This window comes from Oryctolagus cuniculus, chromosome 17, assembly GCF_051225735.1.
Source record: "Oryctolagus cuniculus isolate XC-2025 breed Fujian yellow rabbit chromosome 17, ASM5122573v1, whole genome shotgun sequence".
NCBI lineage: Eukaryota > Metazoa > Chordata > Mammalia > Lagomorpha > Leporidae > Oryctolagus > Oryctolagus cuniculus.
The window spans coordinates 11,472,868-11,498,294 of record NC_142883.1 but is presented as its reverse complement, the minus strand read 5'-3'; the positions used below and the strand labels follow the sequence as shown (position 1 = coordinate 11,498,294).

The window sequence follows — 25,427 nt, the reverse complement described above, 5'->3', positions numbered from 1 at the left end:
GGAATGGGCCCCGGGGAAGGTGCAGCCCAGTGGACAGGCGGGAGAGACGGCATGCTGGCCTCCGTGTGTCACCTCCCTTTCCCCCACACCCAAAGGACTACTCTGCAGGTGGCTGAAGGGGAGCCGGCTCCCTGGGCCCCACCCGCCGTCCCTGTAGGCCCAGCACGGACCCCGCCTACCTTCTTCATGAGCATGTAGATGTGTGTTTGTGCAGCATCCAGCACGTAGCGGTGGGGGTGCCTCAGCCCCTTCACTGTGATGTCCATGGTTTTGCCGTCTATGTTTATCCACCGTCTGGCTCCTGGGGCCAGGAATAGCCTGGGGGAGGGAGGAAAATGTTAGCAAAGGCAGCTAACCCAAGTCCGCCTGCGAGGGAGGGCTGGATGTGACTCAGGTGCCCCACGGTGAGTTGGGGGAGGGGGCCCTTTTCCTAGTAGACATTAAAGAGTGTGCGAAACACTGTCAGCAACCTTCCCTCGCAGCAAGGGCACGGCTGTGCCAGGACTGGGAGCTTGACTATTTCCCTCCGACGACGGCAGTCTCCAGGAGAGAGGACCCGAAGAGGGCGGGGGCAACCCCAGGCTGGGGTAGGCCCTGGCCATGGGAGGGAAGATGCCAGCCTCCCACCTGCTGCCCTCTGCCAGGATTTCAGGACCAGGCACAACACAGAACCAGGCAAAGACACCTCCAAACAGGTGCGGTGGGAGCTGTGCTCCCCGTCGGCGGGTCTCGGTGAGTCAGACAGTGAGCCCCCAGCGCTGAGTGGGGAGGTGGCCCCTGGTCCCCAGCAGCCCGAGGTTCGGCCGTCTGGGCATCCAGTTAGACCAAGTTCAACCACGCTGCTGAGTCCTGCAGCTCCCCCTGCGCCTTGGGACACACACAACTCTCCCACCTCTTCCCGTCCCGGGATCGGAAGCGTCCGCAGGGGTATGTCCCCACCCTCCTCAGCTGCACATTCCAGTTTTGGAACTCGGACTAAGATTTGCATCACTGGGGACCCGGAGGAGGAAGGAGGCTGATGCCACGAGGCAAGCAGCGGTCATTCTGCAGCTGTTCTGGAATCGAGCGTTGTGGCGAGGCAGATACCCACTGCCACACCGAAGGAGCAGAGGCTGGGCCCGTGACGTGACCTACGAGGGATGTGCCCACCTGTGCACCCCAGCAGGGCTCCCTGTCCCAGACGCCCTGGGGAACCTTCCTTCCCCTCATAGTCCTCATGCCACGAAACAAGCTTTGCCCGCCATCTCTCTCTCTCTCCCTCCCACCCTCTCTCTCTCTCTCTCAAAGACCTCGCACTGTAATCCAGGCAGCTGCTTTCCTAACCCCTGGGAGCAGCAGGTCCCAGCGTCCCTCTCGCCAGCCTTTCTCCAGAGAAACCCCAGACCTTCAAAGCAGCAGGGAGGGATTTAACGCCTGGCAGGTGCAGGGACTGCTGCTTAGCAAGAGCCCAGCTGCCCAGCAGGGTGCAGCATGTCCGTCTACCTCCAACCTCACACACACAGAAGCCGTCAGCAGGAGCCTGTCCCGTCCAGCTGGCTAATCCTCACTTGTAAATCTCCTCCGCTTTCTCCTTGACCTTGGACTGATCTCCGTACTTCAGATCTTCACAGGCTTCCCAGAATCCCAGATTCTCCCCTGCGTTTGCAGAAGCGGGGTCCACGCCGACAAAAGCCAGTCCGGGAACAGGTTGGGGAAAAGAGGAAATAAAAAAATCAGGTCAGGCGGGATGGAGTCCATTCTCCAGCTTGGAGGGACATCTTCCTTCTGCAAGACATGTCATTTCACCTTGTGATGTCCGACAAAATAGTCCCGGAGGTGGGAGCCACATCTTACTGCCAGGGTCTGGGGCCCAGGAATCGCTCCATGTGTGTTCCTTGAAATACAGGATTGGCACCCACCACGCTCGCAGCTACACTGTCACAGAGCAGGTGCCGCTCTGGCCCCCAACAAAACACAGGTGAGGGCTCACGACAACCCTCCAGAGCCTGGCGCACCCTTCTTGTCCTGGAATTTGGCTATAGGAAGTGCTGCCTGAACAGGTTCAGGTATGATTAGGCTCGTAAACACCACGCCATTGCTGTGCCACAGGAGTGCTGCATCAGGACCCCCCACCCCACCCCCTACCCCCCCACATCCCCCACCCCCGTGAACTTGGCTCACATTGCTGACTGCACTAGAGTTCTGTGCCTTTGTGTAGCACAGGGCGTGGTCCAGCCTGAAGCTCCTTATTCAGGCTGTGCACACAGTGATGCTGATTGGTTAGGTCCTCTGAGTCCCTGGGGTGGAGGGGGAGGGGGAGGGGAGCCAGCCTCCTCCAACTGCAGGCTCACTAACCAGGTCTCCACAGCACCCAGAAGCACTGTGGATGCCCCAGCACAGGTGGCGAGTTATACAAAATACAGATGATCCCTGCCAGTGGCAGGGCAGGGCAGGGTGGGGGGGTGGGGAAGAGCCTGCACGTGCATGAGCCTGTGAACACCACAGCGGGGAAATGGGAAAGAGAATCCTTCCTCTCCTTTCCCGGTGTCGTTCTGAAAGCTCCCGAGCTGAGCTTAGACAAGGCTTCACAGTTGTAAACGAGTTGACAGTCCTCAGCATACACTGTGACTGAAGTCACAGGCCAGCTTAACCCACAGCTAATTGATTTGGTGTCAAGTGCAGTGCAGAGGTCTTGCTCCTAGCAAAGGACAGTTAAGTGCTTAGTGTTAAAATTACATGAGTGATTATGGCCCAGGCGTTTTAACCAGATCCCCAGCTCTGGCTCCTGGTGGCAGCTTCCTGCTAATGTAGACCCCGGAAGGCAGCTGGGTCTGCCTTACGCAATCGGTTCCTGCCACCCAGATGGAAGCCCTGGATTGCCTTCCTGGGTCCCAGGGCCACTGTGGACATTTGAGGAGTGAACCAGCAGACGGCGGTGCCTGTACTCTCCCTCGCCCCCTCCCTCTCAAATAAGTAAGTGTTTAAATTAAATGAGCAATTATTCACAGTAGCTAAAAGGTGGAAACGACCCAAATGTCCATCCGTGGAGCACCGGCTATGTAAGATGTGGTCTATACACTCAGGGGCGTGCCCTTCAGCATGAAGAGGAAGGAGATTCTGACACGCACTGCAGTGTGTGGATGACCCTGGAGAACATGGAGCTGAGTGCAATACGCCAGGCATGGGTGGACAAATGCTGTGTGATTCCACTGACAGGAGGTACCCAGCACAGCCAAATTCATAGAAACACAAAGCAGAACCCTGGCTGTCGGGGTTGGGGTCGGGGGCAGAGGCAATGGGGAGTTGGTGTCTGATAGGCAGAGAGAGTCCGTCTTGGAGGAAGGAAAAGTTCCGGAGATGAACGGTGCTTACGGCTGCACAAGTGGCCACACTTGCTGCTATGCTACTGAGCACTGGCTAAAATGGTAGATTTTATTATATATATACAGCCACCGAAAAAATTAAAGGAGTACCTAAAAATGTGTCTGTAACTAGTCACCACAGCAACATTCATAAAGCTCAAAGACCGTGCTACGTCCCCACAACGAAACACTACTGCAGGCATTGAGAGGCACGGAGCACTTTTACAGCTACGTGCGTGAGGCCCAAAAGCATTCTGCTGGGTGAAAGCAGACGAGAGGTCGTGTAGTAAGATCCCGTTTATGTGAAGTGTCTAGAAGGCAACTCTGTAGACAGAAAGTAGATTCGTGGTTGCCTGGGTCGGAGGTGGGATGCGGGAGAGAGAGGACTTGGGAATGGGTGCTCATGGGTAGGGAGTTTGCTTTTGGGGTAATTAAGATGCTTTGGAATTAGGTAGAGGTGATGGCTGTACAACTTACTGAATATGCTAAAAACCACTCAATTGTACACTTGGACTTTCAGTGTATGTGAGTTATAACCCAAAGTATTTTTTTAAAAATTAAATGAGAAAAATGATTCCCTTTCCCCGTACATCCCTGAAACCTCATTCATCTCATGAGAAAATTGTCAAAAAACACACTTTAATAATGCAGCAAATCTTTTTGCTGGATCTCCACTGTTACTAAGGAATGCATGGGTGGGATAGCTCAGAATGTAGTTTGATACTTGGCCACTAGATGGCACTATATCCACTGATTTGTCGGACTCCTGAGAACCCTCCTTTTCCTGGTTTTATTAAATCAAGGCAATTGGGAGCAGGATTTTCCATGATCCATATTCTGATGTAATGATGTGCATCAGGCAGTCAGCTGGGCTAATGGCTTGTCCAGTGGGATTCATTTCAGGAGCAAGCCCACAGATAAGTGGGCCTTGGGTAATACAAGCAAGCAAAATCTCCAATGTGATGTTCCCCATGGCTGCGGCCTGAGCAAGGAGGAAAGGAACCCCATTAAAGCAAATGTCTCCATGAAGATGACACAGCCAATTGATTGTGCTAGAGAAATGGGCTCCAATCTGGCCTGTGGTGTTCCCAGATGTTTCTCAGTGCAGTGTAGCTAAGAAGTCGCAAGTGCACACCAGGAGGAGACACCCATTCCACGGAAATCCACACACTCCTGATGCCCTGAAGAAAGCAGGCCGGGAGCTGGTGCACTGGTTCTCCATCATGGCTACGCCCAGGAATCATCTGGGGTTTTGCAAAACTTCAGAGAGTTCAACCCAAAACAATGAAAGAGGAACCTTTGGAATGGAATCCAGGCAAAGCGTTGTCTTGAGACACCCCCAGAACACTGAGCAAAGGGAAGAGGGAAAGGCTTGGCTGTCCTCCCCCCAGGACAGGGGTTGGGACCCCCAGAGCTGGAGATCTTTGGGTGATGAAGGAAGGGGAGCCCTCCCCAGGGCGGGGGATGGTGTGAATGATGCGGATGTGGATTTTGTGAGCAGGTGCAATTCCCCCCCCCCAGGATGCTGGGGTGTCTTTGAGGTATGGAAACAAGTCCTGACTCAGGTGCAGCCACAGAAGAAATCACCTGTTTGAGAGCATCAGCAAATCCATGGGAGCCCCTGCTGAGGAGCTCCTGAAACCCCAGACTGCACACTGAAGGCGTCTCTAAAAGGAAGGAGGGGGGAGAGGGTGAGAGAGACCCACCGCTGAATTCTTTCTTGAGAAAATACTGGAAGCTCTGCCGCCCCTTGGGGTCTCGGATCAGCTCGCTGAAGTTGAAGGCCCACCGCTCCACCCGCATCTTGGTGGGGATTTCTACCCTGCAATGACAATGACTTGTAAATGCAGACGCTCCATACAAGGCAGGCATCCGCCATGAGTCCCACAGCCCAGGGCTTGACCCTGTCCTCCTCCCGCCACCACCCCCGTGTAAACGCACAATCCACCTCGCTAGGCAGGTGCAGCCTCAGACAAGTCCCCTGGGCTCATATCCAGGAGGTGCCAGCCCAGAGCCGAGGGGGTACCCTCCAAGGGGAGCCCCACTCTCAGCCCCTGCCATGGCCCTCAGGGTGAAAGAACTTGGAAGGCCTTCCACGAGGCCTGGTGGCAGCCTGCAGACAGGCTCAAGGACCAACAGAGAGTTCTACAGCAACATGGCCATGGTCAAGGCCACCTGCCGCGTCCTGTCACCGGCTGCAGCTGCCTCTTCACCACACACACACATGAATGTTAGCAGCAGCAGCATCTGCAGTAGCTGAAAGCATCCATCAACAAATGTCCATCAACGGATGAATGGATAAGCGAAATGTGCTCCATCCTTACGGTGACTATTACTCAGCCACAGATAGAAACGAGGCGCTGTTAGGTGCCACAGTGCAGATAAACCTTGAAATCATTACGTGGGGGCCAGCGCCTTGGTGTGGCTAGGTTAAGCCTGTGCTGGCACCCCATATGGGTGCCAGTTCAAGTCCCGGTTTCTCTACTTCCAATACAGCTCCCTGGGAGAGCAGCAGAAGATGGCCAGAGTGCCTGGACCCCTGCACCTGCATGGGAGACACAGAAGAGGCTCCTGGCTCTTGGCTTCAGATGGGCCCAGCCCTGGCCATTGCTGCCATTTGGGTAGTAAACCAGCATATGGAAGATCTCTCTCTCTTTCTCTCTGTCTCTCTCTGTCTCTCCCTTTCTCTATAACTCTGCTCTCAAATAAATCTTCTTTAAAAATTAAGTGAAAAAAGCTAGTCACGAAAGATGACATATTGTATGGTCCCACTGATATGAAATGTCCAGAGACAGGAGATCAGTGGTTGCCAAGGGATGGAGAGGTACAAGGGGTGGAGAGTAGTGCATCACAGCTAAGAGGTGCAAGGTTTCTTCCTTGGGTGATGAAAATGTTTTCAAATTTATTGTGATGATGACTATAGTACTCTGAAGATGATTTTTAAAAATCCATTCAATTATACTCTTTAAATAGATAAATGTATGGCATGTGAATCATAACTCAAAAAGCTATTTACAAAACACAATGTATTGAATACATACAACTTGGCATTTAAGTCCCAGAACTGGGTGTCATCTGTGATCCAAGGATTGCTAGGGGCGCAGCCTGACATGATGGCATCGTTGGACAAGAACTGCTCGCTGTACTTGACAATCCTGAAAAGCAAACAGAGAATGACTCCCTAGAATTCTGCTCAACACCCAAAAGCGTAAATCAGTGCTTGCCGTATCGACCGAGTTCCATAGGTACTACTATCTTCTTAGAAAAGGCTCCAGGAGTCCCTGGGATTGGCAGGTTATTTGGCAAGACCTGGCCCTATTTGGCCTGGGAAACCAAGTGTTGGCTCCCAGTCCAATCCCTTTGTCACCTCTGAACCTGCATGGTCTCTGCATCTTATCAGGAGTCTGTAAAATCCAAAGTGGACTCGGTTTGCAGGTATTCAAACAGGTGTCTTTGTACTCATCTTGGAAACACGAGGTTGCCATAGATGTGCTGAGATTCTATGGCCACAATTGACATGAGCATAATACCTAGATTGGAAAACTGAGATCCACTATTCAAATCCTGGGTTCTAATTGAAGTGTGAACCCCGAGACCATGATTTGGGGCAAGAGAAAAACTCCTTCGAGTTGAGTCAGACTTTCCGAGTCAACACCTTTGCTGATGTCTCTGTCTCCACCCATGGGTAGGGAATGATGTCCACAATGTTTATGAATGGCACTTGCCATGAAGCCTGCTCACGGCCATGGAGCGGTTGTGGTTGAACAACCACATGCCCTTGGCATGGATTTGCACAACGCAAGACCCTGGCTTCCTTCTCTCAAGCCTCTCATGCTTCAATCAGAGCTGTAGCAGCAGTGCTGCTGCAGGAGGAGAAAAAATACAACTGGGCCTCAGGTACGAACACAAACAAGGTCAAAACTATGGTGCCAAGGCCCCAGGACCATCGGAAACTGGAAAGTGGGTCTAAGAAGCATACGACAGACTTCAGATGTCCTGAAAAAAAGTGTCCTTCTTTTTTTTTTCTTTCTGTTTGGTTTCATGCAATCAGGTTTCTGGAACATGACAGTAAATGGTGTCATTGGCTTTATTATAGAGCAATGACGCTCACTACAACCAAAAGCGGATGCCTGTTGAGGACGCAGGTACACTCCTCCCCTGGGACCAGGGCTGATTGAAAAATGTGGGTTGGACAAGGAGATATTTTCCTGGGCAGGTGACATTTCATCCAACTAGAGATTTGGGAAGATATAAAAGATTGTTGAAGATTTTTATAAGATCCCAACCCATAACCACAGGGGACAGAGGCACTGAACAAACAGCATCTCCAGTCTCAACCTGTGCCATCGCTCGAGTCCTCCCCATCGGAGTGAATGGGGAGTTACTTGTGCCTGCCTGGGAGAAAAGCAAGTTTACTTCTGTGTGTGCAGGAAAATCTCAACTCTGGCAAGCTGAGCCTAAGATAAATTCTGCATTTCAGGGGGAGAACATTCGGGAAGCACTTCAACACTTTTATGTCTCCCAGAAAGGGTCCTACAGGGGCAGGATCAAGATAGACCGTAAGTTCAGTAAATCAAACGTAAGTTTCCCATTTACCATAATTGGATTTTAAATCAAAGGTTAACAGTGGACATTTCACGGCCCATTAAACCAATAAACCCAGAAATCTCCAGGAAATTTGAGCGTTAATCTAGGAACACAAGCTATCTTGGGTCCTTACAAGGTCCAGTCCACAGGTTCTCAGCACTTCCTACCCTCCCCACCACCGACACGCACATCAGTGGGTTCCAAGAAACAGACTTGGAATAGACAGACTTGGATAGAGCCTCGCCAACCCTTGTTTTTAGCCAGCCCACTGTGGGAGCTGGAGAATTACTCTGCGTGAAGAACAGGGAACTACGCCCCCAAGAGACCGGATCTGTCCCTCACACCTCTTTAGGGTGCTTCCTCGGGCAGTCCACGGCTTGCCAAGTGTGCCTTAAAGAGCAGGCTCTCCTCTTGCCTAAGCAGTACTCAGACATTAGCAAGACCAAGAAATCAGGGACATACCCTCCAAGGGACACCGAAGACTTCACTGTGGACCTCATTAAGGCCTGCTGGTAATACATGATCTGGAAGAGACACCATTGTTAGAACACGGCCAACGGCCCCACCCAGAGTCCCACTTCCATGTGGCCTCCAAAGCCAGAAGCCGTAACTACACCCCACTCCCTTCCCTCCCTCAAGCCAGCCACCTCGGCACCAACAGAACCCATGCCCACATAGACAGGGGACCCCAAACTCCAACTGAGTATCCTTAACCCATCATCACGTGTCGGTCTGAGGAAAGGTACCAGCTTTCAAAGCATGTATTCTAAGGAAACCGAGGACAAGGGCAGCCATTGGCTTTTCCCCATGGCGCCTCTGGTTGTGCAAGCAGGGAGTGGGCCCCATCACAGGGGACATCCTCCATCTTTTGAGCCCAGGGGCCTCCGCGGAAGCAAGTCTATTGTTCCCCCACCTTCTTCCCTTTCCGCACACCCATCCACCCATTCCACTCCAACAGCCAATGCTTCCCAGGGTGTCTTGGACCCTGGATTTAAGCTTTGCCAAAATAGGTGCTTGGCTACCCTGGGTAGCTTCTGAATAGCCATGGCATGGCAGAGCAAGGGCCAGGTTGGGGACGCAGCCACTCTGCAGACTTCACGCCCATGGTCATCCCTGGCCATCCCTCCGCCATTTGTCTTTGAGGGGCGTTGCACATCCTGCCTCTCAACAGCAGCTTACAAAAGAGCCTTTGTCCTGTGCTGCCCATGAACTTGGAAACAATTGTCTGAACATGACACATGGTTTTCATTTCATGACTGACTCAGAACACAAAGCCAAAGGGCACATAATTTATTAGAGGACTTCAAAATCAAACTGCACTGGAACAGGAAGACATATTACCTCTTTTCTGACAGCAGTTACTGTTTGTTTCTGTAAAACAAAGAAGCAAACCCATTAAAGGGATATTAAGTCACTGCAGTTCAAACACCCACTTGAAAAACAAAAGTGCTTCTCCCATGAGTACACGGTCCATCTTCTCTTTCTTGAAAGTTCTACACTTCTCTGCCACCATCACCTCCGTGTTATTCTACGCAATCACTGGAGAATAATATCAACTCAGAGATTTGGTGAGGGAAAGAGAATAATTGGCCATGATAGCCTGACGCTGCTCTCCTGAAAGTCAAGATGAACTAAAATCTAAGCCTCAGGTCCTTCCCAAGCCATCGGTGCCCTCAGAGCCATCTATACAATGAGAGATTTAAGCAGTGGGAAAGGGAGGTCTCTAAGTCTCCCTGGGGTCTAGAATGAGAGATGAAGATGTGGAAATGGGGAGAGTTCTGGCTGCCTGGTGAGGTTCATTCCCCGGGTCTTTACCCAGCAACACACACGGAAAATGAAAGCCACATCGCCGAGAATAAAGCAGGCGGCTAAAGGAGCGGAGGCCAGCGTCCACCGCAAACCACCTCCCAGAGTTGAGCTGCAATGGGGAAGTCACATCAGACCCAGCCCCTCGCAGAAGGCGATGCAGCAAGTTCCCACCAGGGGGAGCCACAACGGTGGCCTTTCCCCGGGCTGTTTTGAGTCTTGGACAAAGAGGGATGACTTCAAGCTGGGGGGCAGGAGGGGCGGTATCCACATTTAGACCCTTAGAAACCTCTGGAAACCATTCAGATCTCTGTAACCAAAATGCACAGATCTCCTACAAGCTGAAAGGAACACACTTTGTTGCGCCACTTTTCTGTTCCACGCCACTCTTCCAAGTTGGGTACGCTGGTAATTCCAGTCTTGGTTGTACCCAAGGCTTGGTACTGACGTCTACACTTCAAACTGAGCCTCTGCATTGCTGCTTCATCCAACCCAGCCCTCGCCTGAGATACTCGGAAGTCCAAGGAGCACACTCCTTCCCCTTAGCCAGTTAACAAAGTAAGCCTGGCCCAAGATAAGGGACTGGAGTGTCGTGTATTCACCTGTCCTAACCCAGGCTCAGTTTCCTTTTGCTTCATTGGATTGCTTTTCACACGACACCTTTTTTCCTGGGTGGGGGAGTAGGGAGGGTTCTCTCAGAAAGGTAAAGCCTAGGGGATCTCTATGGTTCAGACTCAGGTATCCTGACTTTCTATTGCATAGCATGCATCACAGTTTTAATGATATATTTGTGTGACTTTTTGTTTGATAAAAGTATCACCATTAACACACAATTAAGGGCCAGCACTGCGGCTCACTAGGCTAATCCTCCACCTAGCGGCGCCGGCACACCGGGTTCTAGTCCCAGTCAGGGCGCCGGATTCTGTCCCGGTTGCCCCTCTTCCAGTCCAGCTCTCTGCTGTGGCCCGGGAAGGCAGTGGAGGATGGCCCAAGTGCTTGGGCCCTGCACCCCATGGGAGCCCAGGAGAAGCACCTGGCTCCTGCCTTTGAATCAGCGCTGTGTGCCGGCCGCGGTGGCCATTGGAGGGTGAACCAATGGCAAAAGGAAGACCTTTCTCTCTCTCTCTCTCACTATCCACTCTGCCTGTCCAAAAAAAAAAAAAAAGACACAATTAAGGGATAGACGTTCAGCACAGCCATAAGACACTGCCTGGGATGCCCACATCCCATATCGGAGGGCCTGGTTCAAGTCCTGGCTCCCCTACTTCTAATCCAGCACACTTCAGGAGGCATCAAGTGATGGCTCAAATACTTGGGTCCCCGCCCCCCACGTGGGAGACCTTGATTGAGTTCCAGTCTCCTGGCTTCAGCCTGGCCCAGCTCTGGCTGTTGCAGGCACTTGGGGAGTGAATCAGTGGGTGGAAGCACTCTAACCACCTTTCTGCTTTTCAGATAAAATGAACATAAATAAATGCATGTATGTTTTGGAACAAGACACCATTAAGGCAAGGAGGGCCCTGTCTATCTTGCCTAGCATAACATCTGATGCGGAGTGCTCAATAAACATCGAATAAATGATAACTTCAGCATGCTTGGAGATCTAAAAAAAATGGGCATTTTTTTCCTAGGCTTAATGAATTTCTCTACTTGAAAACACTCCCCAGATGATCCAAATATTTTGGCAACCACACTTCCTATTTGCTCCCATTCTCTCTCAACATAAGGCATTGTTTTAGAAGACATGCATCTAGGTAGCAAAGGTCCCTGGGGACTTGCATTCAGATCAGATATAATCAAATCCTGTTGTGCAAGTCTTGCTGGAGTGGACAGAGTATTCAGAAAGCAGGTTGATCAGGTTGGATCCAAAATGTGTGGGATCAGACTTGTTTCAGACTTTGAATCGCTTTCAGATGTGGGTAGATCTGCATCGACTTTGCCAGTTGAGCACCCCTATTCAAAAAACGCCAAGTTTGCATTCTCTTCAGCATTTTCAGATGAGGGCTGTGCAGCCTGTAGTAGCCACTGGCCTGAGCCCTTCTCCAACAGAAGGCGTGGACTCGTCCAGCCTCACCTGCCTCTTCACCGGTTCCTTTCTTGCCTACAGCTGAGAACGCTACAGGCGGGAATGGCTCCTTCACGCCATTTCATGGAAAATGAGAGAGGAGGAAGCCCAGTCACAAGATGCACACAAACACAAATGAACACCAATGACGGCAAAACTGCAACTCATGCTGGGCTCCCCAGCAGCACCCAAGGCATCAGCACTCTGCTTCCTGTCTGCCGGCCACGGTTGTGTGCCAGCATCCGGGGCACAGGGCTCCAGAGTGGGCAAACACTTACGAAGGGGGGAGGGGCGCGACTTCTGTCTGTCCTGTTCTCCGGCTGCACAGGAAACTGTACGTGCACACAGCCACACGCACACAGTCGCTGTTCTACCTCTTGTGGTTTTCTCCTTTGGCCTAAGGGACCATTATCTCAGCCTTCCGGGCTTTCAGCTTTCTACATTTTTATTCTCTTCATTGGATTTTATTACCATGGTAGGGCTCTGCCTCTGTGGCGTGGTTTGCTGTTCGCTTTCTGGTTCCCAGAATTACCAATGACCTTCTGGGACTCCCACGGGCAGCAGCAAGCTCGGGAAAGTGCGTATCTGAAATGCTTGGGGCCAGAAGCGTTTCCGACTCCAGCTTTTCTGATTTTGGAACATTCGTTTGTAGGTAATGAGCTACCTGGGAGACCGGAGTCTGAATTGGAAACCCGTCTTCTGTTTGGTGTACACCTTCTGCACATAGGTTGACAGTGACTTGATACATCATGTTGAAGAACTCTGTACACAAAACAGTTTCACGGTGTGGACTTTCCCTGTTGGGGCACCTCACGGGTACTCAGAAAGTTTGAGGTGGAACATTTCAAATTTGGGATTTTCGGATGAGGGTCACCCAATCTGCAATGGGATTCGATTGAGTCTGAGGCTCCCCAATGCTACCTTGAGTTGTCTGCATGATTTCAGTTTGGACTTCTAACTCTAGAAACAACTGTCCATGGAATGCCCAGCTTCCTCCACAGGGATGTGTGGTGCCCACCCACCCCCCCGCCAGGGGCTGAGGGTGTTTTGGGGGTGCTGAGCTTTTTTTTTTTTTTTTTTTTTGGACTGGCAGAGTTAGATAGAGAGACAGAGAGAAAGGTCTTCCTTCTGTTGGTTCACCCCCCAAATGGCCGCTATGGCTGGCACGCTGCGCCGATCCGAAGCCAGGAGCCAGGTGCTTCCTCCTGGTCTCCATGCGGGTGCAGGGCCCAAGCACTTGGGCCATCATCCACTGCACTCCTGGGCCACAGCAGAGAGCTGGACTGGAAGAGGAGCAACCAGGACAGAATCCAGCGCCCCAACCGGGACTAGAACCCGGGGTGCCGGTGCTGCAGGCAGAGGATTAGCCTAGTGAGCCACGGCGCTGGCCGGTGCTGAGCTTTTCTAAAAGGAAGAGAGATGATTTGACCTAAGGGAGAAATGGTTCAGGTGAAAACATGGGCTCCAGGGATCAGACAATGGCTAAAATCCTGGTTCTACCACCTATTGGCTATATGACCTTGAACGAGTTATTTAGCATCTCAGAGCCTCTGATTTCTCATATGTAAAAGGAAGATAGGAAAAAGAGGATGACAGCTCCCTGCCAGCGTGTCCGGAAGGCAGCAGAAGATGGCCCAAGTGCCTGGGCCCCTGCCACCCCCACGGCGGACCCTGATGGAGTTCCAGGCTCCAGGCTTTGGCCTGACACAGCCCTAGCCATTACAGTCATCTGGAGAGTGATCCAGCAGGTGGAAGATCTTTCTCTGTCTCTGTCTGTCCCTCTCTCTGTAACTCTGCCTTTCAAATAAATAAATCTTTTTCCTAAAAAATAGGCTTAAATGAGATAACACACATAGGTGACTGGCACACAGCAGAAACTCCATCTACAGCAGCTAAAATCAGGTTTATGGCCCTGCTGCCAACATAGGGCGTATGTGCATGGCATGATTTTAGCCCTTATTACAAGATAAAATACAGGATGCCTGGACTATTATGTCACACATACGAAAAAAAAAGGTATTCATTATTGATCTGAAATTCAAATCTAAGTGAGACTCCTGTATTCTTATTTGCTACATCTTACAAACATACTATCAGTATTATTGTTACTTAGCTAAATGCCATAAGAAGCATTATTTTAAAGGAAAGTGAAGCCATTAAAAAAATATATACACCTAAGCAACTCAAAGAAAACCACTCCATGATGAAATCAGAGGAAATAAACACTTTGTTTTCCACCCTGGAATTCGCACACAAATCCCAGCCCTTCCCAGGTGAAGTCACTCTGCGTCCTGCATCCCAGGGGCAGTGCACTCTGCCCAGCAGGAATATTCTGCTGGGGTCGGCGTGGGAGGCTCTGCGTTCTTGGACTTCTAACAACTGAGTATTTTTCGCTGGCACGGTTGCCCAAGTAGAGACACATCTAGACTTGTTTACGTAGCTCGGTGGCCAGCCTGTTGCCTGGAAACCCAGTTGCAGGCTGGGGACAATTGTCAGGAGGGTCAGGAGGGGCCAGGGCCATGCCTGTGAGGCCCCGGGGCCGCTGTCACACAGGAGCAGGGTCGGGGTAAGAAGGCACTTTGGTGTGACGAATCTGGGACGAGACAGGGGTGCGGAGTGGGGCAAAGCCACAGAGCCCAAGGCAAGAGGCAGGGGAACCTGCTGAGGACTCCGGCCACACCAGCACAGCGGGCATGGAGAGGCCCAAAGGTCAGAGGCTGGGACATCCAGAGACTGGAGAAGGCGAAGCGAAGCAGACGAGGAGAGAGACAGGAGGCAGCTGTGCAGGGAGGGGAGGAGTTGCGGTCTCCATCTCCTGCAGGGAACACCGTCCTGCCGGTGCTCCCTGGCCACACAGAGGACAGACTGCTCACAGCCGGCAGGGCTACTGCAAAATGAAAACGCAGGGCTCCCTTTCCAGAAAAAAAAAAAAAAAAAGTATAAAGAGTTTTAAAACTACAGCAGAACGTTAAATCAAGCAAGGTCCTTCTGCATGTGGGGCTTGGGTGACAGCTCAAGTCACCTGCCCATATAGCAGGCCCTGGTGCAGGAGCTGGGGTTGGGAGCCGGCGAGGGTTAACGGTGATAGCAAGGCAAAGCTGGGGCTGTCGACCCGGATGGGCTGAGTCTCTGAGCTGGCTCTCAGTGGAGTCATCAAAACCCAGCAAGGCTTCTACAGCCCACACCAGGGCACTAAGAAACACCAGGCAGGACACAGAGTGGACCCGGGTGGGCGTCAGCGGGAGTCCTGATCCTGGCTTGGCCTCTCCCGAGCTGAGAGTCCTTGGCTCAGTTCCTGCACCCCCTTGGCCTGCTGCCTCCAGCGTGACATGGGGCTGCGCACACCACCGCGGGCCTGATGAGGCTGCTGTGAGTTGTCACTGAGCTGCTCCCGGTGGGAGGCACTTAGCTCCACGCCTAGCACAGCCCTGGGTCCTCAGACACCAGCTGTGAGCGTCACCCCTTCCCCAGCCAGCCGCTGTCACCCGGGGGCCACAAGAAGAAAGCAGTTTGTCCCCTCCAGGTGGGGCTTTGGTTTGCTGAGGGCTCCGGGCTGGGTGCCCCCGCAGAGCAGACCTTGACCTTGGCTTTTTAGCCTAGAGGCCAGCGTGCACACCAGCGTTTATGCTGGGCTGGGCCAGCAGCCGTGCTGTGGACTAGGCAGAGAGGCTAGATTGGCGAGTATCATCCTCCCTATGCCTACAACCAGGCTGAATGGATAACTGATTCAATGCAGCCCAGTACAGTCTCTTCAGCCTCCAGGGCCCTGTAACCGACCTCTCACAACACGTCCATGGTTGCAATAGTCACAGCTACTGTGAACCCGTGGCCTCTACCATGTATGGGATACTGTTCTAGGGCCACATGAATGATCTGGTTGAACCCTCTGAGGAAGGAGCTGTTGTTGTGCCCATTTTATGGATGAAGAAAGTGAGGCTGGGAATGCCCAAGATCACACAGCCAGGAAGCGGAGCGCTGGGGTTCACTGGGCTGTCACAGCTCTCTGTAGCACACCCTGCCCCTCATCACTGGGGACAGAGGTGACCCCTTCTGCACAGGGCTCACCCCATCACTTTCCGGGATGGAGGGGCCCAGGGAAGGCCAGCTGTGCCGCACAGCCCACAGCCAGCACCCCCTTCCTGTTTCCTCCCTGCCCAGCAATTCGTGCCTGAGAAAGGGAAGTGGGGGTACAGTCAGAACTTGGGGTGGGGGGATGCACTTCCTGGATGTGGCGGGTCCCAGCCTGAGGGGGTGGGCTACCCACGTCCCTAGACCCCTGCCACCCCAACTCATCCTCAGAAACAACCTCTCTCTCTGCAAACCAGCTCAGGCACCCAAGTGCTCTGAACTGAGACAGAAACACAAGCCCTCTGCACTCCAAGGCCTCCCAGAGCCACTGCGTGTTCCTGGCAACCCTCTCCTGCCGGCGCAGGTGCACAGGGCAAAGTGGGGGACACTGAGTCACGGGGGAGGGGTGGGGACCTGCAGACAGAACACAGCGCCAGCCTGCAGTGCCTGCCCATGCCCAGCCAGACGGGGGCACGCCTTCCTCTTCTTCCCTCTGGGCAGCAGCCAGGGCAGGACGGAAGAAAGAGAGCTGCGGGGAGAGAGAGAGGAGGTGCCGATCAGAGGGGCTTCAGGGAAGGCACAGGGCTCCGAGTGTGGGCCCAGGGAATGGGGTTTGAAACCCAGAAGGGGGGCTTCCTCCATGCTCAGGGAGGTGGCCCGGCCATGCCCCCTGGAAGCCCCCCAGGAAGCACCCAGGGTGGAACCACCCTCCCAAGTTACCGAAGACACCCCTCCCCCCAGCCCCTGGTCCCTACACCCCACCCAGGCAAATTAGGAGGCGATGCCTCCCCTCCCCCTCCCCTGGAAAGAGCTTTCCAGAGCTGCCACTTAACCATTAAAAAAAAAAAAAAAAAAGCTCCTCTTCCCGGGTGCTGTATTTTACTTGATGGTTCTGTTTCCATGGCAACCGGGCGCCAGCGGCGCTGATCTGTTATCTGACAAGGGGGACATAGAAAAGGCTGCCATAGAACAGACCGACCACAGGCAGGGGCCCCTCGGCCTGTGGACAAGGGACCTCCCACTGCCCCTGCGTCGCGCCCGGTAGACTGGACACCTCCCCCCACACCCCAGAGCCGCCTCGCCACCTTCTGCCTGCTCCTGCCTCTCCTTCCATTCCTGGCTTCCCCAGCACCTCCCGCCGGTCCCTACCCAGGCACCGCCTGGTTTCACGGGTGCCACACGAGGGTAAGGAGTGGCTGAGCCCTTGCTGCCCAAAGACACCACTGGACAGGAGGCAGGGCACCAGCACCCAGGAAGAGCGTAGACAGGGTTAGGCTGGCTCCTGGCACCCTGGTTCTCAGCCAGGACAAGCTTGACTCCCGCCCCAGGAACATGGAGACCCTGTGGTCGATCAGGGCAGGGAGAGGCAGGGGGGTGCTGGCACCTGCTGGCTAGGGGCCACGGACGCACTACCACCCTACAGGCCACGGGACAAGCTCCTCTCTTGGCTGGAAGATTCCATGAAGCCACAGTCTCAACAGTTTATGAACAGTCCTCCTTCACATCAAACATTTAAATCATAGGAAATTAATGGTCCATCGTGAAAGATGGCCTATGTGGGCAAAGGGTCAGTTTAAAATGAGAAGCAGCAGAGGATCTTTGCAAAGACCCCAGCCCACTGGAATGCACAAGTGAGGCGTTCCAGTCCCCGTGGTGTGCATTAGGGTTTAAACCCAAACTTGATCCCAGCACTTTGAGCCTGGGGCCTATCATCCTCTCTGGGGGAAGGAACTGGCTAAAATTATGCACAATATGTCTGCTTGGGCATCTTTGGGCAGAACAGGCTCATAACGCTCATCAGATTTTCTAGGGGGGAAATGACCCAGGACAGTCTGAAAGGCAGCGACCCGATGTCATGTGCACCGACTGCACTCAGCCTTCTCTTGCCCCCTTGCCAGCTGTAATCTCTCCAGCTGGGACCACTGCCCCGCCTCCCCTCTCCCCCCGCCCTAACACCGTGAGGACCACAGTCTCATCTTTGGCAGTGTCACTGCCCCGACAGGCGTGGGAGACACATGGACACCTCCCCAGCCTTGGAACCCAGCCTGAGCCCTCCCCGAGTGGGCAGCAGACACCTACCTAGTTTACCTTAACTTCATTTGGATTGGTCACTCGGTCCAGGCCGTAGTCCAGCACATTGTTCACTCCTGGCTGAAGGAAGAAAAACAACATAAGGGTCACTACGGGGAGTCTCCGGTTTCTGGTTAACTTTAGGTCGCGGGGAACCTGCTGATGGTGAGACTGAGCTGAGAAGGGCTTGTGGCCTCACCTACAGGCAGCTACGAAGCATGTAAACCCTGCAGGTGAGCTCATGAAGGCCACTGTGCTACAGTAGCATCCCCAGCGCCTAATACAGTGAGGTGGATGGATGGATGGATGGTCGGTCTCCAAATTCAGCAAGAGTTCTCAGGATTAATGCGTGGAACTCCTGACCCCTCCCACGGTGCTCCTTCCCCACACTTTGCAGTTTCCCTCTTGGCTCATACAGAGAAGGCACAGGGCTCTGCTTCGACTTCACATGGGCGCTCTGAGCTCCAATCCAGGTTCTGCTGCTCCCTAGCTGGACTGATGACCCTGGACATCACGTCTCCTCTCTGTACTCGCTAGCCCATGTGAGAAACAGAGGTGCCTCTGACAGAGCAGGTCCTGCTGAGGATTTAACAAAACAGGATGCGGTGGCCATCGCTGAATAAGGGGGTGTGTTCACTTCAAGGTCGTGTGTGTTAAGGGGTGGCCCAAAGCTGGGTCACCGATCTTGGCCAGTTCCCTCCTCTATTGGGCGATCCAGTTCTCTAACCAGTCTTACTTGGTCTCCCTCAACTCTTTGAGGCCATAAATGTGGGTCTTCCACTTCCTTTAATGATGTCTGGGGCCGGCAACCACTGAGGCATGGCACATGTTACTAACCAGCCCGACTGCACGGAAGCAGAGAGTTGGGGAGCGACAGGACTGGGCTTTCTCTCCACCCAAGTCAGCCTCATCCTCTGTGTCAGCCACATCTTTTAGCTCAGATGTGAGATTGCCAGATACCATATAGGACATCCAGTTATTTCATAAAATCAGCAAATGTCTTATGTCTCAATACTCCTATGTGTTTACGCTAAAATATAAAACATGTTTTAATTTTAAAAACTTATCTTGATATAAAATAGATTTCCTATAAAAATTATTTGGTGTTCATCTGAAATTGAAATTGATCTGCACATTCTCTGTTTTATTTGCTACATCCAGCAACTTAGCTCCACACCATGGAGGCAAAGATTGGGCCTAGGCAAGGAAGAGATAAAACAAGGAACCAGAAAATGGATAAGGAAGAGGACAGGGAGTTGTTACGAGAAGGCTCAATCACCAAACACTTGCACAGCACTCGCTGTGTTCTGGGTGCTGTGTTCAGTACTGGGGAGCCCATGGGTGTGGCATGAGACCCCAGCTCTCAGGGCAGCCATGCAGACAAGTGGAGGCACCTGCTCCAGTCCTGGAGGCCAGCAGGGGAGGCAGCCATCAGCTATGTGTCATACGGATGGTGGGTCACGTTTGTGACCCACGTCATGAGAGGCCTACACAGGGGCGTGACCTGGGAGCTGGGGTGGAGGAGAAGGGTGGGTATAGGAATCAGTGCCCGGGAGTTGCCCACTATGTAACTAAAGACAGCTTTCACACGCTTCCACATGACCTCTAACACACCTACACACAATCTCACACACACACTCACAGGCGCGCACACCCTGACATTCCCACTCCTACACAGCCCACACGCACGCTACCCTGACAGCCGCTGTCCGGCCACCCTTCCCTAGGCACTGGCTGCCTCAGCAGCTTCAGGGTCCAGAGTCCATCCCCAGCACTTTCCTTTGAACTTGCTCTATGCCCTGATAGAAATTCTGCCACCCCCGTGCTCAACAGTGCACGCACAGAAGTGAAATCGGCACAGGGGCACCCCTGCTGCCTGGACCTTGGACTCACCCCTGTAGCTGCCCACCAGGCTCCATCATTCTGCCGTCCTGTCCGGCTGAGCCTCATCACACCCCTCTTTCCCACCTCCCTCCGGCTGCTCTGCCGCCCAGTCTCCTGGCCCCTCTGTGGGCACCAGCTCTGTCTCAGTCACGCCTGGTGGAGCTGTCATCCCCTCCCAGCGCCCCGCCTTTGAAACTTGCTCTACACTGGGTTGGGAGACTGCCAGCCTTCTCATTCATTCATTCATTCATTCAACAGTCCAGTGCACTAGTCACCAACACTGCTGCCATTGTGGCTTCTGGCGTACAAGGCGGTACTTGAAGGAAGCTAACCCAGAGCTGTGAGTGCACAGGAAAGAAGGGCGAGCGAGCAGCCCGCACTGTGTGCAGAGGCTCCTGCCCAGGTGTCGCCCACAGGAAGGCCCCCAGAGCTGAGCGAGCTTCCCCCGTCCACCAGAGGAACCGTGAACTCCAGGGTCTGATGCCCCAACAACACACCCTGGGCATAAGCCGGGGAGGCACTTTGCTAACCACTTCATAATCCAGGTTAGGAAAGACCCTCTGTGCTTGGCGCACCTGTGCCGGGAGGAGGCCGGCATTCCAGAGCAGGCTGGCTCGGCGTGCACACCTCTGTGACACGGCGCCAGTCGCTCCTGCTCCTTTTCTAGCTCTCACCTCCCCCCTACCTCCTAAATGTCACACCTGTCTGATGCTTGAGACGGAAACCGAGCGAAACACTCAGTAGTTTTGTTATAAACAAAATAAAACAGGGACTAAATGGAAGGAGACAGGGCTGGGAAGGGAGATGGTTTGGGGCTGACAGGTTAGAGGAGTCTCTCCCGCAGGTCTTGTCTTCCAAGGGAAGACTGGTCCCCGATCTGACGCAGGGCCCCTGCCTCCTCCAGGCTGCCTGCCAGCCTATCTGTGCACTATCAACCGTTTGTGTAAGCACTTTAGTCTCTGCATCCCCACCCAACTGTAATGAGCTCCTTGGAGTCCCAGGCCACATCGGTCTTGGCTCATAAGCCTAATAGCACCATTGCCTAGGAAGGTCTTGGTGCATGGTAGACATTCACAAATAGATGTGGAATCTGTTTTGTAGATTCAGACAAGAGTATCGCAGTGTTCCACCCTGTTTCTGTGATGTAATATGATATGTGAGACCATTTTTCCAGGTCAAGGGATGCCTTTGAAAATATCCCACTAACAGCCCCACGGTGCTCCACGTCGCACACACCCCCATTGATTTTGCCAGTCTTCGCACTGGACACACAGCCCCACCTTGACGGGAAACAGAGGGCAGCCGGCTCCTTCTCTGGCGGGCGTCTGCACATTGATGAAACAAGGGCCCTTTAACTGGACACTCAGACACGTGAGCACTTGGTTGAGAGCACATGCCGGGGGAGAGCAGCCTCTGTCTGCGGACCAGGGCACAGCAGAGATGTTCTCATCAAAGACACAGGGAGGCCCCGGATGACCCGCTCGAGGGGCTACCCCCCTTCCGTCCGTTTCGAGAACTCACTGTCGTCTGCATCGCGCCCGGAGCTCTGCTGGGCTCCATCTCACTCTCCTTCACTGCTGGGCACTGAGCCGTGGGGTCACGCCCCTCGACCACTACCACCACGTCTAAACGGGGCCTCTGCCGGTGATGCTACTCCTGGGGCAGCATCGGGCAGACCTTCCTCCCCTCCCTTGATCACCTCTCACTCTTGGCTCCTGGCACTGGGAGAGCACTGCTCGCCTGTGTTAGGGCAGTGTGGATTTTGAGCTCCTCGAGCTAAGAGAGGAGGGGGCTGGGCAGGGGTGCTGCTTGAACGGGAGCAGAAGGTGGGCGTTGCCATCAGATAGATACGGACCCACATCCCAGCACTGCAGGCTCCTGACTCACCCCGGGCCTGGGCCTTGACTTCGCCATCTGAGTAATGGGGATGACGACACTCCCCACTTCAAAGCCTCGTGGTCAGGTGTGAGTGAGGTAACCAGTGCCAAGAGCTTCCTGCCGGCACATGACAGGTGCTCAGTGGTGTTTAGCTGGCACAGAGAGAGAGCTGAGTGAAGGTTTCCTAGGTTGACAAACAGACCAATGAACAGGTGAACAAATGGGCTCAGTCACTGCAGACCACAGCACGCTACAGCAGGTGGCCACAGCCCGCACAGTGCCTGATCAATACATCACAGAGCCAGAGGCCATGTGGCTTTGCCTGGCTTTTTCCCCACTGAACTGGAGGCTCTTGCATGGGGGTCTCCTGCAGGTGGTCTGCTGGTTGATAAGCTCTGGGGCCTCCTGACCTTGGCATGTCTGCTTTTGACTCAAGGGCACGGCAGGGAGAGACACGACATGCAAAGATCAGCTCTGTGTCCCAGGACTTGTGGGACGGCTCCAAGCACGTCAAAGCCCCACCCTGAACTTGGATCCTTGGCCAATCAAAGACGGACCAAGCACCCTGGAACCCAGGCACCATGTTTGTTGGAGCAGCGATGACTTGGGTGGTGTGTCAATGACCAAGTAGGTTACAAAGCACTGAAACACACTAAGACAACCTGTGACATTGGCACGAGACGCAAAGGAGCACCAGGGCTCTGAGGGAGTGCTCTGTAGGCAGCTGTATTTGGGTCTGACAGTCTGGCACTTACAAGCTGGGTGACTGGGCAAATCAGCAACAACTCTGACCCTTAGCTGGCTTATCAGTAAAATGGGAACAATAGCACTGCCTTCCAGGCAGGGCTGCACACATGAACAAGAGAGTGAAGGCAGAGCGCTAGGCAGTGTCCGGCACACAGTGAGTTCACGTCTCCTGTGATGATGGTGGCGGTGGCAGAGGGGGCCAGAGTAGGGGACGTCAGGGAGGGGTAGAGATGGAGGCGTGGAGGAGGGAAGGGGGGAGGGGCTGAGACGCGGTCACGCTGGTGAGGACAGAGGAAGGGGCAGGGGTAGATAGGGTGGCGGAGGAGGCAGTCACAGCCACGCGCCGTTGGATTTGTGTGCTTCTGTGTCAGGCTGTAAAGAACCACTTAGCCATCGCCTGGTGGGGACTGCGAGCATGCCCAGGACCACTGGGGAGAACCCGAGTGATCTATTTTTCCCTTTCTGCCCTGTAGGCCTCCTGAATGCAGGGGTGGAGGGGAGGAGAGGGGCCCTGGGGTGATCGAGCGCGCAGCCAGTCTGCCACTTGCGAGCACTGCAGTCCCACGGGCATCCCCCACGGCAGGGGAAGCACGCCGAAGCCAGAGATGCAATGCGCTGCATGGCACGCAGTTGCTCCTCTCTCTCCCTCCCCTCTCAGCCGCTGGGGCTTGGATCTGGCAGAGGAACAGGAGGGGGAGCAGGAGACACGCAGGACAACTTCCGGCTACGTTAACTGCCAGCCTGGGCGTTTGATTTTTCTGCTTTGGAGACGTGGGTGTTCTGGTTTTCCTTCTTAGATTCCTTTCCCACGGTTTTGTATCCCAGACCAAAACTCAGTCCCAGCCCTCATAAAAGACGCACCCATTCAGCTTCCTACCTAACACCAACAGATGGACCAAGGGCAGACACATGCCAGCCAGTATATTTCGTCTTCCAGACAAGAGGACAGCACCGGACAGCTCCTCCTACCGACCCAACTCTGAGTCCACAGAAGGGCTGGCAACAGGGATGATGAGAAAGATGGAGATACTCACCGGGCACCGGTGCACCAGCCAGTACGCCTTCTCCTGGCAATCCAGCGCGTACCTGTCTGCTTTGGTCCTCTCCTTGCCAGTCCTGGAAAGCCAAAAGCCACATTCAAGGCCATTAGCACCTTGCACCTGCCAGAGATGGTGCTCACTTCTTACACCCTGGACCACTCTCCCAAGGTGCCTAGAGGATGCACGTGCCCCACGGTAGTGATTAACACCGCAAACGCTGCCTTCACCCTTATGGGCTATGTGTCCCTTTGCCTACTTTGACATCCACGCTGTTCAGGCTTCCCAATGGCCTTCCTCACTTCACGGTTCAGGGACCTAAGAAAAGAGGAGCTGAAGGCACTGCCAGGATCACAGAGTCAGCGCGTGGCAGAGCAGGACTGGCGCCGGGAGTGTCCCCGGCACTACCCTTGCTGGGATGAGATGGGGCACCGTAATGGCCCTAGCACCAAACCAACTCCAGCAGCTTTACCTCTGGGGCTGCACATGCAGATGACCTCCCGGGCCAGCACTGGATGGCCTGGGGCTTCTTAATTTTCCCCTGCCTCAGTCAACAACACGGTCAGTGTCAATGTCAGCAAGCAGGCAGCAGTCAATGCCAGAGCTTATGCTGGGGGAAACGCTGCCTCGGGCATCCTCTTCCTCCCTACTCACTCCAAAGAGCTTGGGGCCAAGGCAGCGCTGTTTCTGAACCCAAACGCTTACTGGAAGAGGCTGTTTATCTCTCTTGCAGCCCAGCCTCCCCCTCTGCACGGCGGGTGGGAGAGGATGCTGGAATCTCCTCCTCCAGGAGCAAGGTAACACTGATTCCAGGCCGCGGGCCCATTCAGTGCCATTTCCATGGCGATTTTCACTCATATTTGGTAGTGTTTGCTTCCCCAAGCAGCACGGCTGATGCACGCACCTTCTACCCGATGGCGTCGGCGGATGGCTTTCCCTAACACTGTGCTGTGGATGACGTGATAACACCCAGAGAGCCACATGGGTGCACAGCACCCTTCAGTGGGTGTTTTGCCAACTTCCTCTGGGAATTAAATAAAAACACTGCTGCTCCCACTTCCCTACGCCAATCTAACCGGGCGTTCTGCCAGATTAGCTGGCCCGGGTCCTCTGGAGGAGGCACTGCAGAGAACCCTGTGAGTGGTCCATCTGCAGTGGAGCACAGGGGTCCTTTTGGCCCACACCCTCCTGCTTTTCTATGCAAGAGGAGAGGGAAGTCACCTTACATGTCGCTTGAGAGAGCCTGCAAACTGGAACTATTCCAGTCTGTCTTACAATGTTTTTCTCAGCAGCAGCAGGCACATGCAATTATTCACCTTCTACTATGTTCCAGACTCTGGGAGTAGTACACGGGTGACCCAAACGGACACGATCCATGCCTTTTGGTCTATACGTTACACAAACAGCCAAGAAATACAGGACCGAGCCAGGCATTTGGCACAGTGGTTAAATGCCACTTGCAGTGCTGGTGCTGTGGTGTAGCGGGTAAAGCCACTGCCCGCAGTGTCGGCATTGCGTACAGGCACCAGTTCGAGTCCCGGCTGCTCCACTTCCCATCCAGCTCTCTGCTACGGCCTGGGACAGCAATAGAAGACAGCCCAAGTCCTTAGACCCCTGTACCCACGTGGAAGGCCAGGAAGAAGCACCTGGCTCCTGGCTTCGGATCAGCGCAGCTCTGGCCATTGCAACCAACTGGGGAGTGAACCAGCGGATGGAAGATCCCCCCTCCCCCCTCTCTCTCTGTAACTCTAATTTTCAAAGTAAATAAACCTTTAAAAAACTAAGATGCTACTTGAGAAGCCCACTTCCCACGTCAGGGTTCCTGGGTTCAAGTTCCAGCTCTCTCCCAGATTCCAGCTTCCTGTAAACGCAAGCCCTGGGAGGCAGCAGATTATGGCCAAAGTAGCTGGGCTGCTGCAACACACATGGGAGACCCAAACTGAATTT

At 53.7% G+C, this 25,427-nt stretch overlaps 1 protein-coding gene across 3 annotated transcripts in view; it reads right to left on the bottom strand.

Annotated features, from left to right (window-relative positions):
- The window catches only part of RGS9 (regulator of G protein signaling 9), a 62,538-nt gene that overhangs the window by 14,268 nt on the left and 22,843 nt on the right, over nt 1–25,427 (bottom strand). For 2 of the 3 annotated variants that reach the window (XM_008271735.5, XM_089318226.1), the window contains 8 exons: nt 23,478–23,559; nt 17,953–18,015; nt 9,270–9,299; nt 8,391–8,452; nt 6,383–6,496; nt 5,048–5,163; nt 1,548–1,635; nt 180–318 (listed from right to left, as the gene is read on the bottom strand). In XM_008271735.5, the coding sequence (XP_008269957.4) occupies nt 180–318; nt 1,548–1,635; nt 5,048–5,163; nt 6,383–6,496; nt 8,391–8,452; nt 9,270–9,299; nt 17,953–18,015; nt 23,478–23,559 (694 nt within the window). Of the gene's footprint in view, nt 1–179; nt 319–1,547; nt 1,636–5,047; nt 5,164–6,382; nt 6,497–8,390; nt 8,453–9,269; nt 9,300–17,952; nt 18,016–23,477; nt 23,560–23,739; nt 23,799–25,427 lie in introns of all 3 variants that reach the window. The other variant, XM_089318227.1, reaches the window with a different exon arrangement.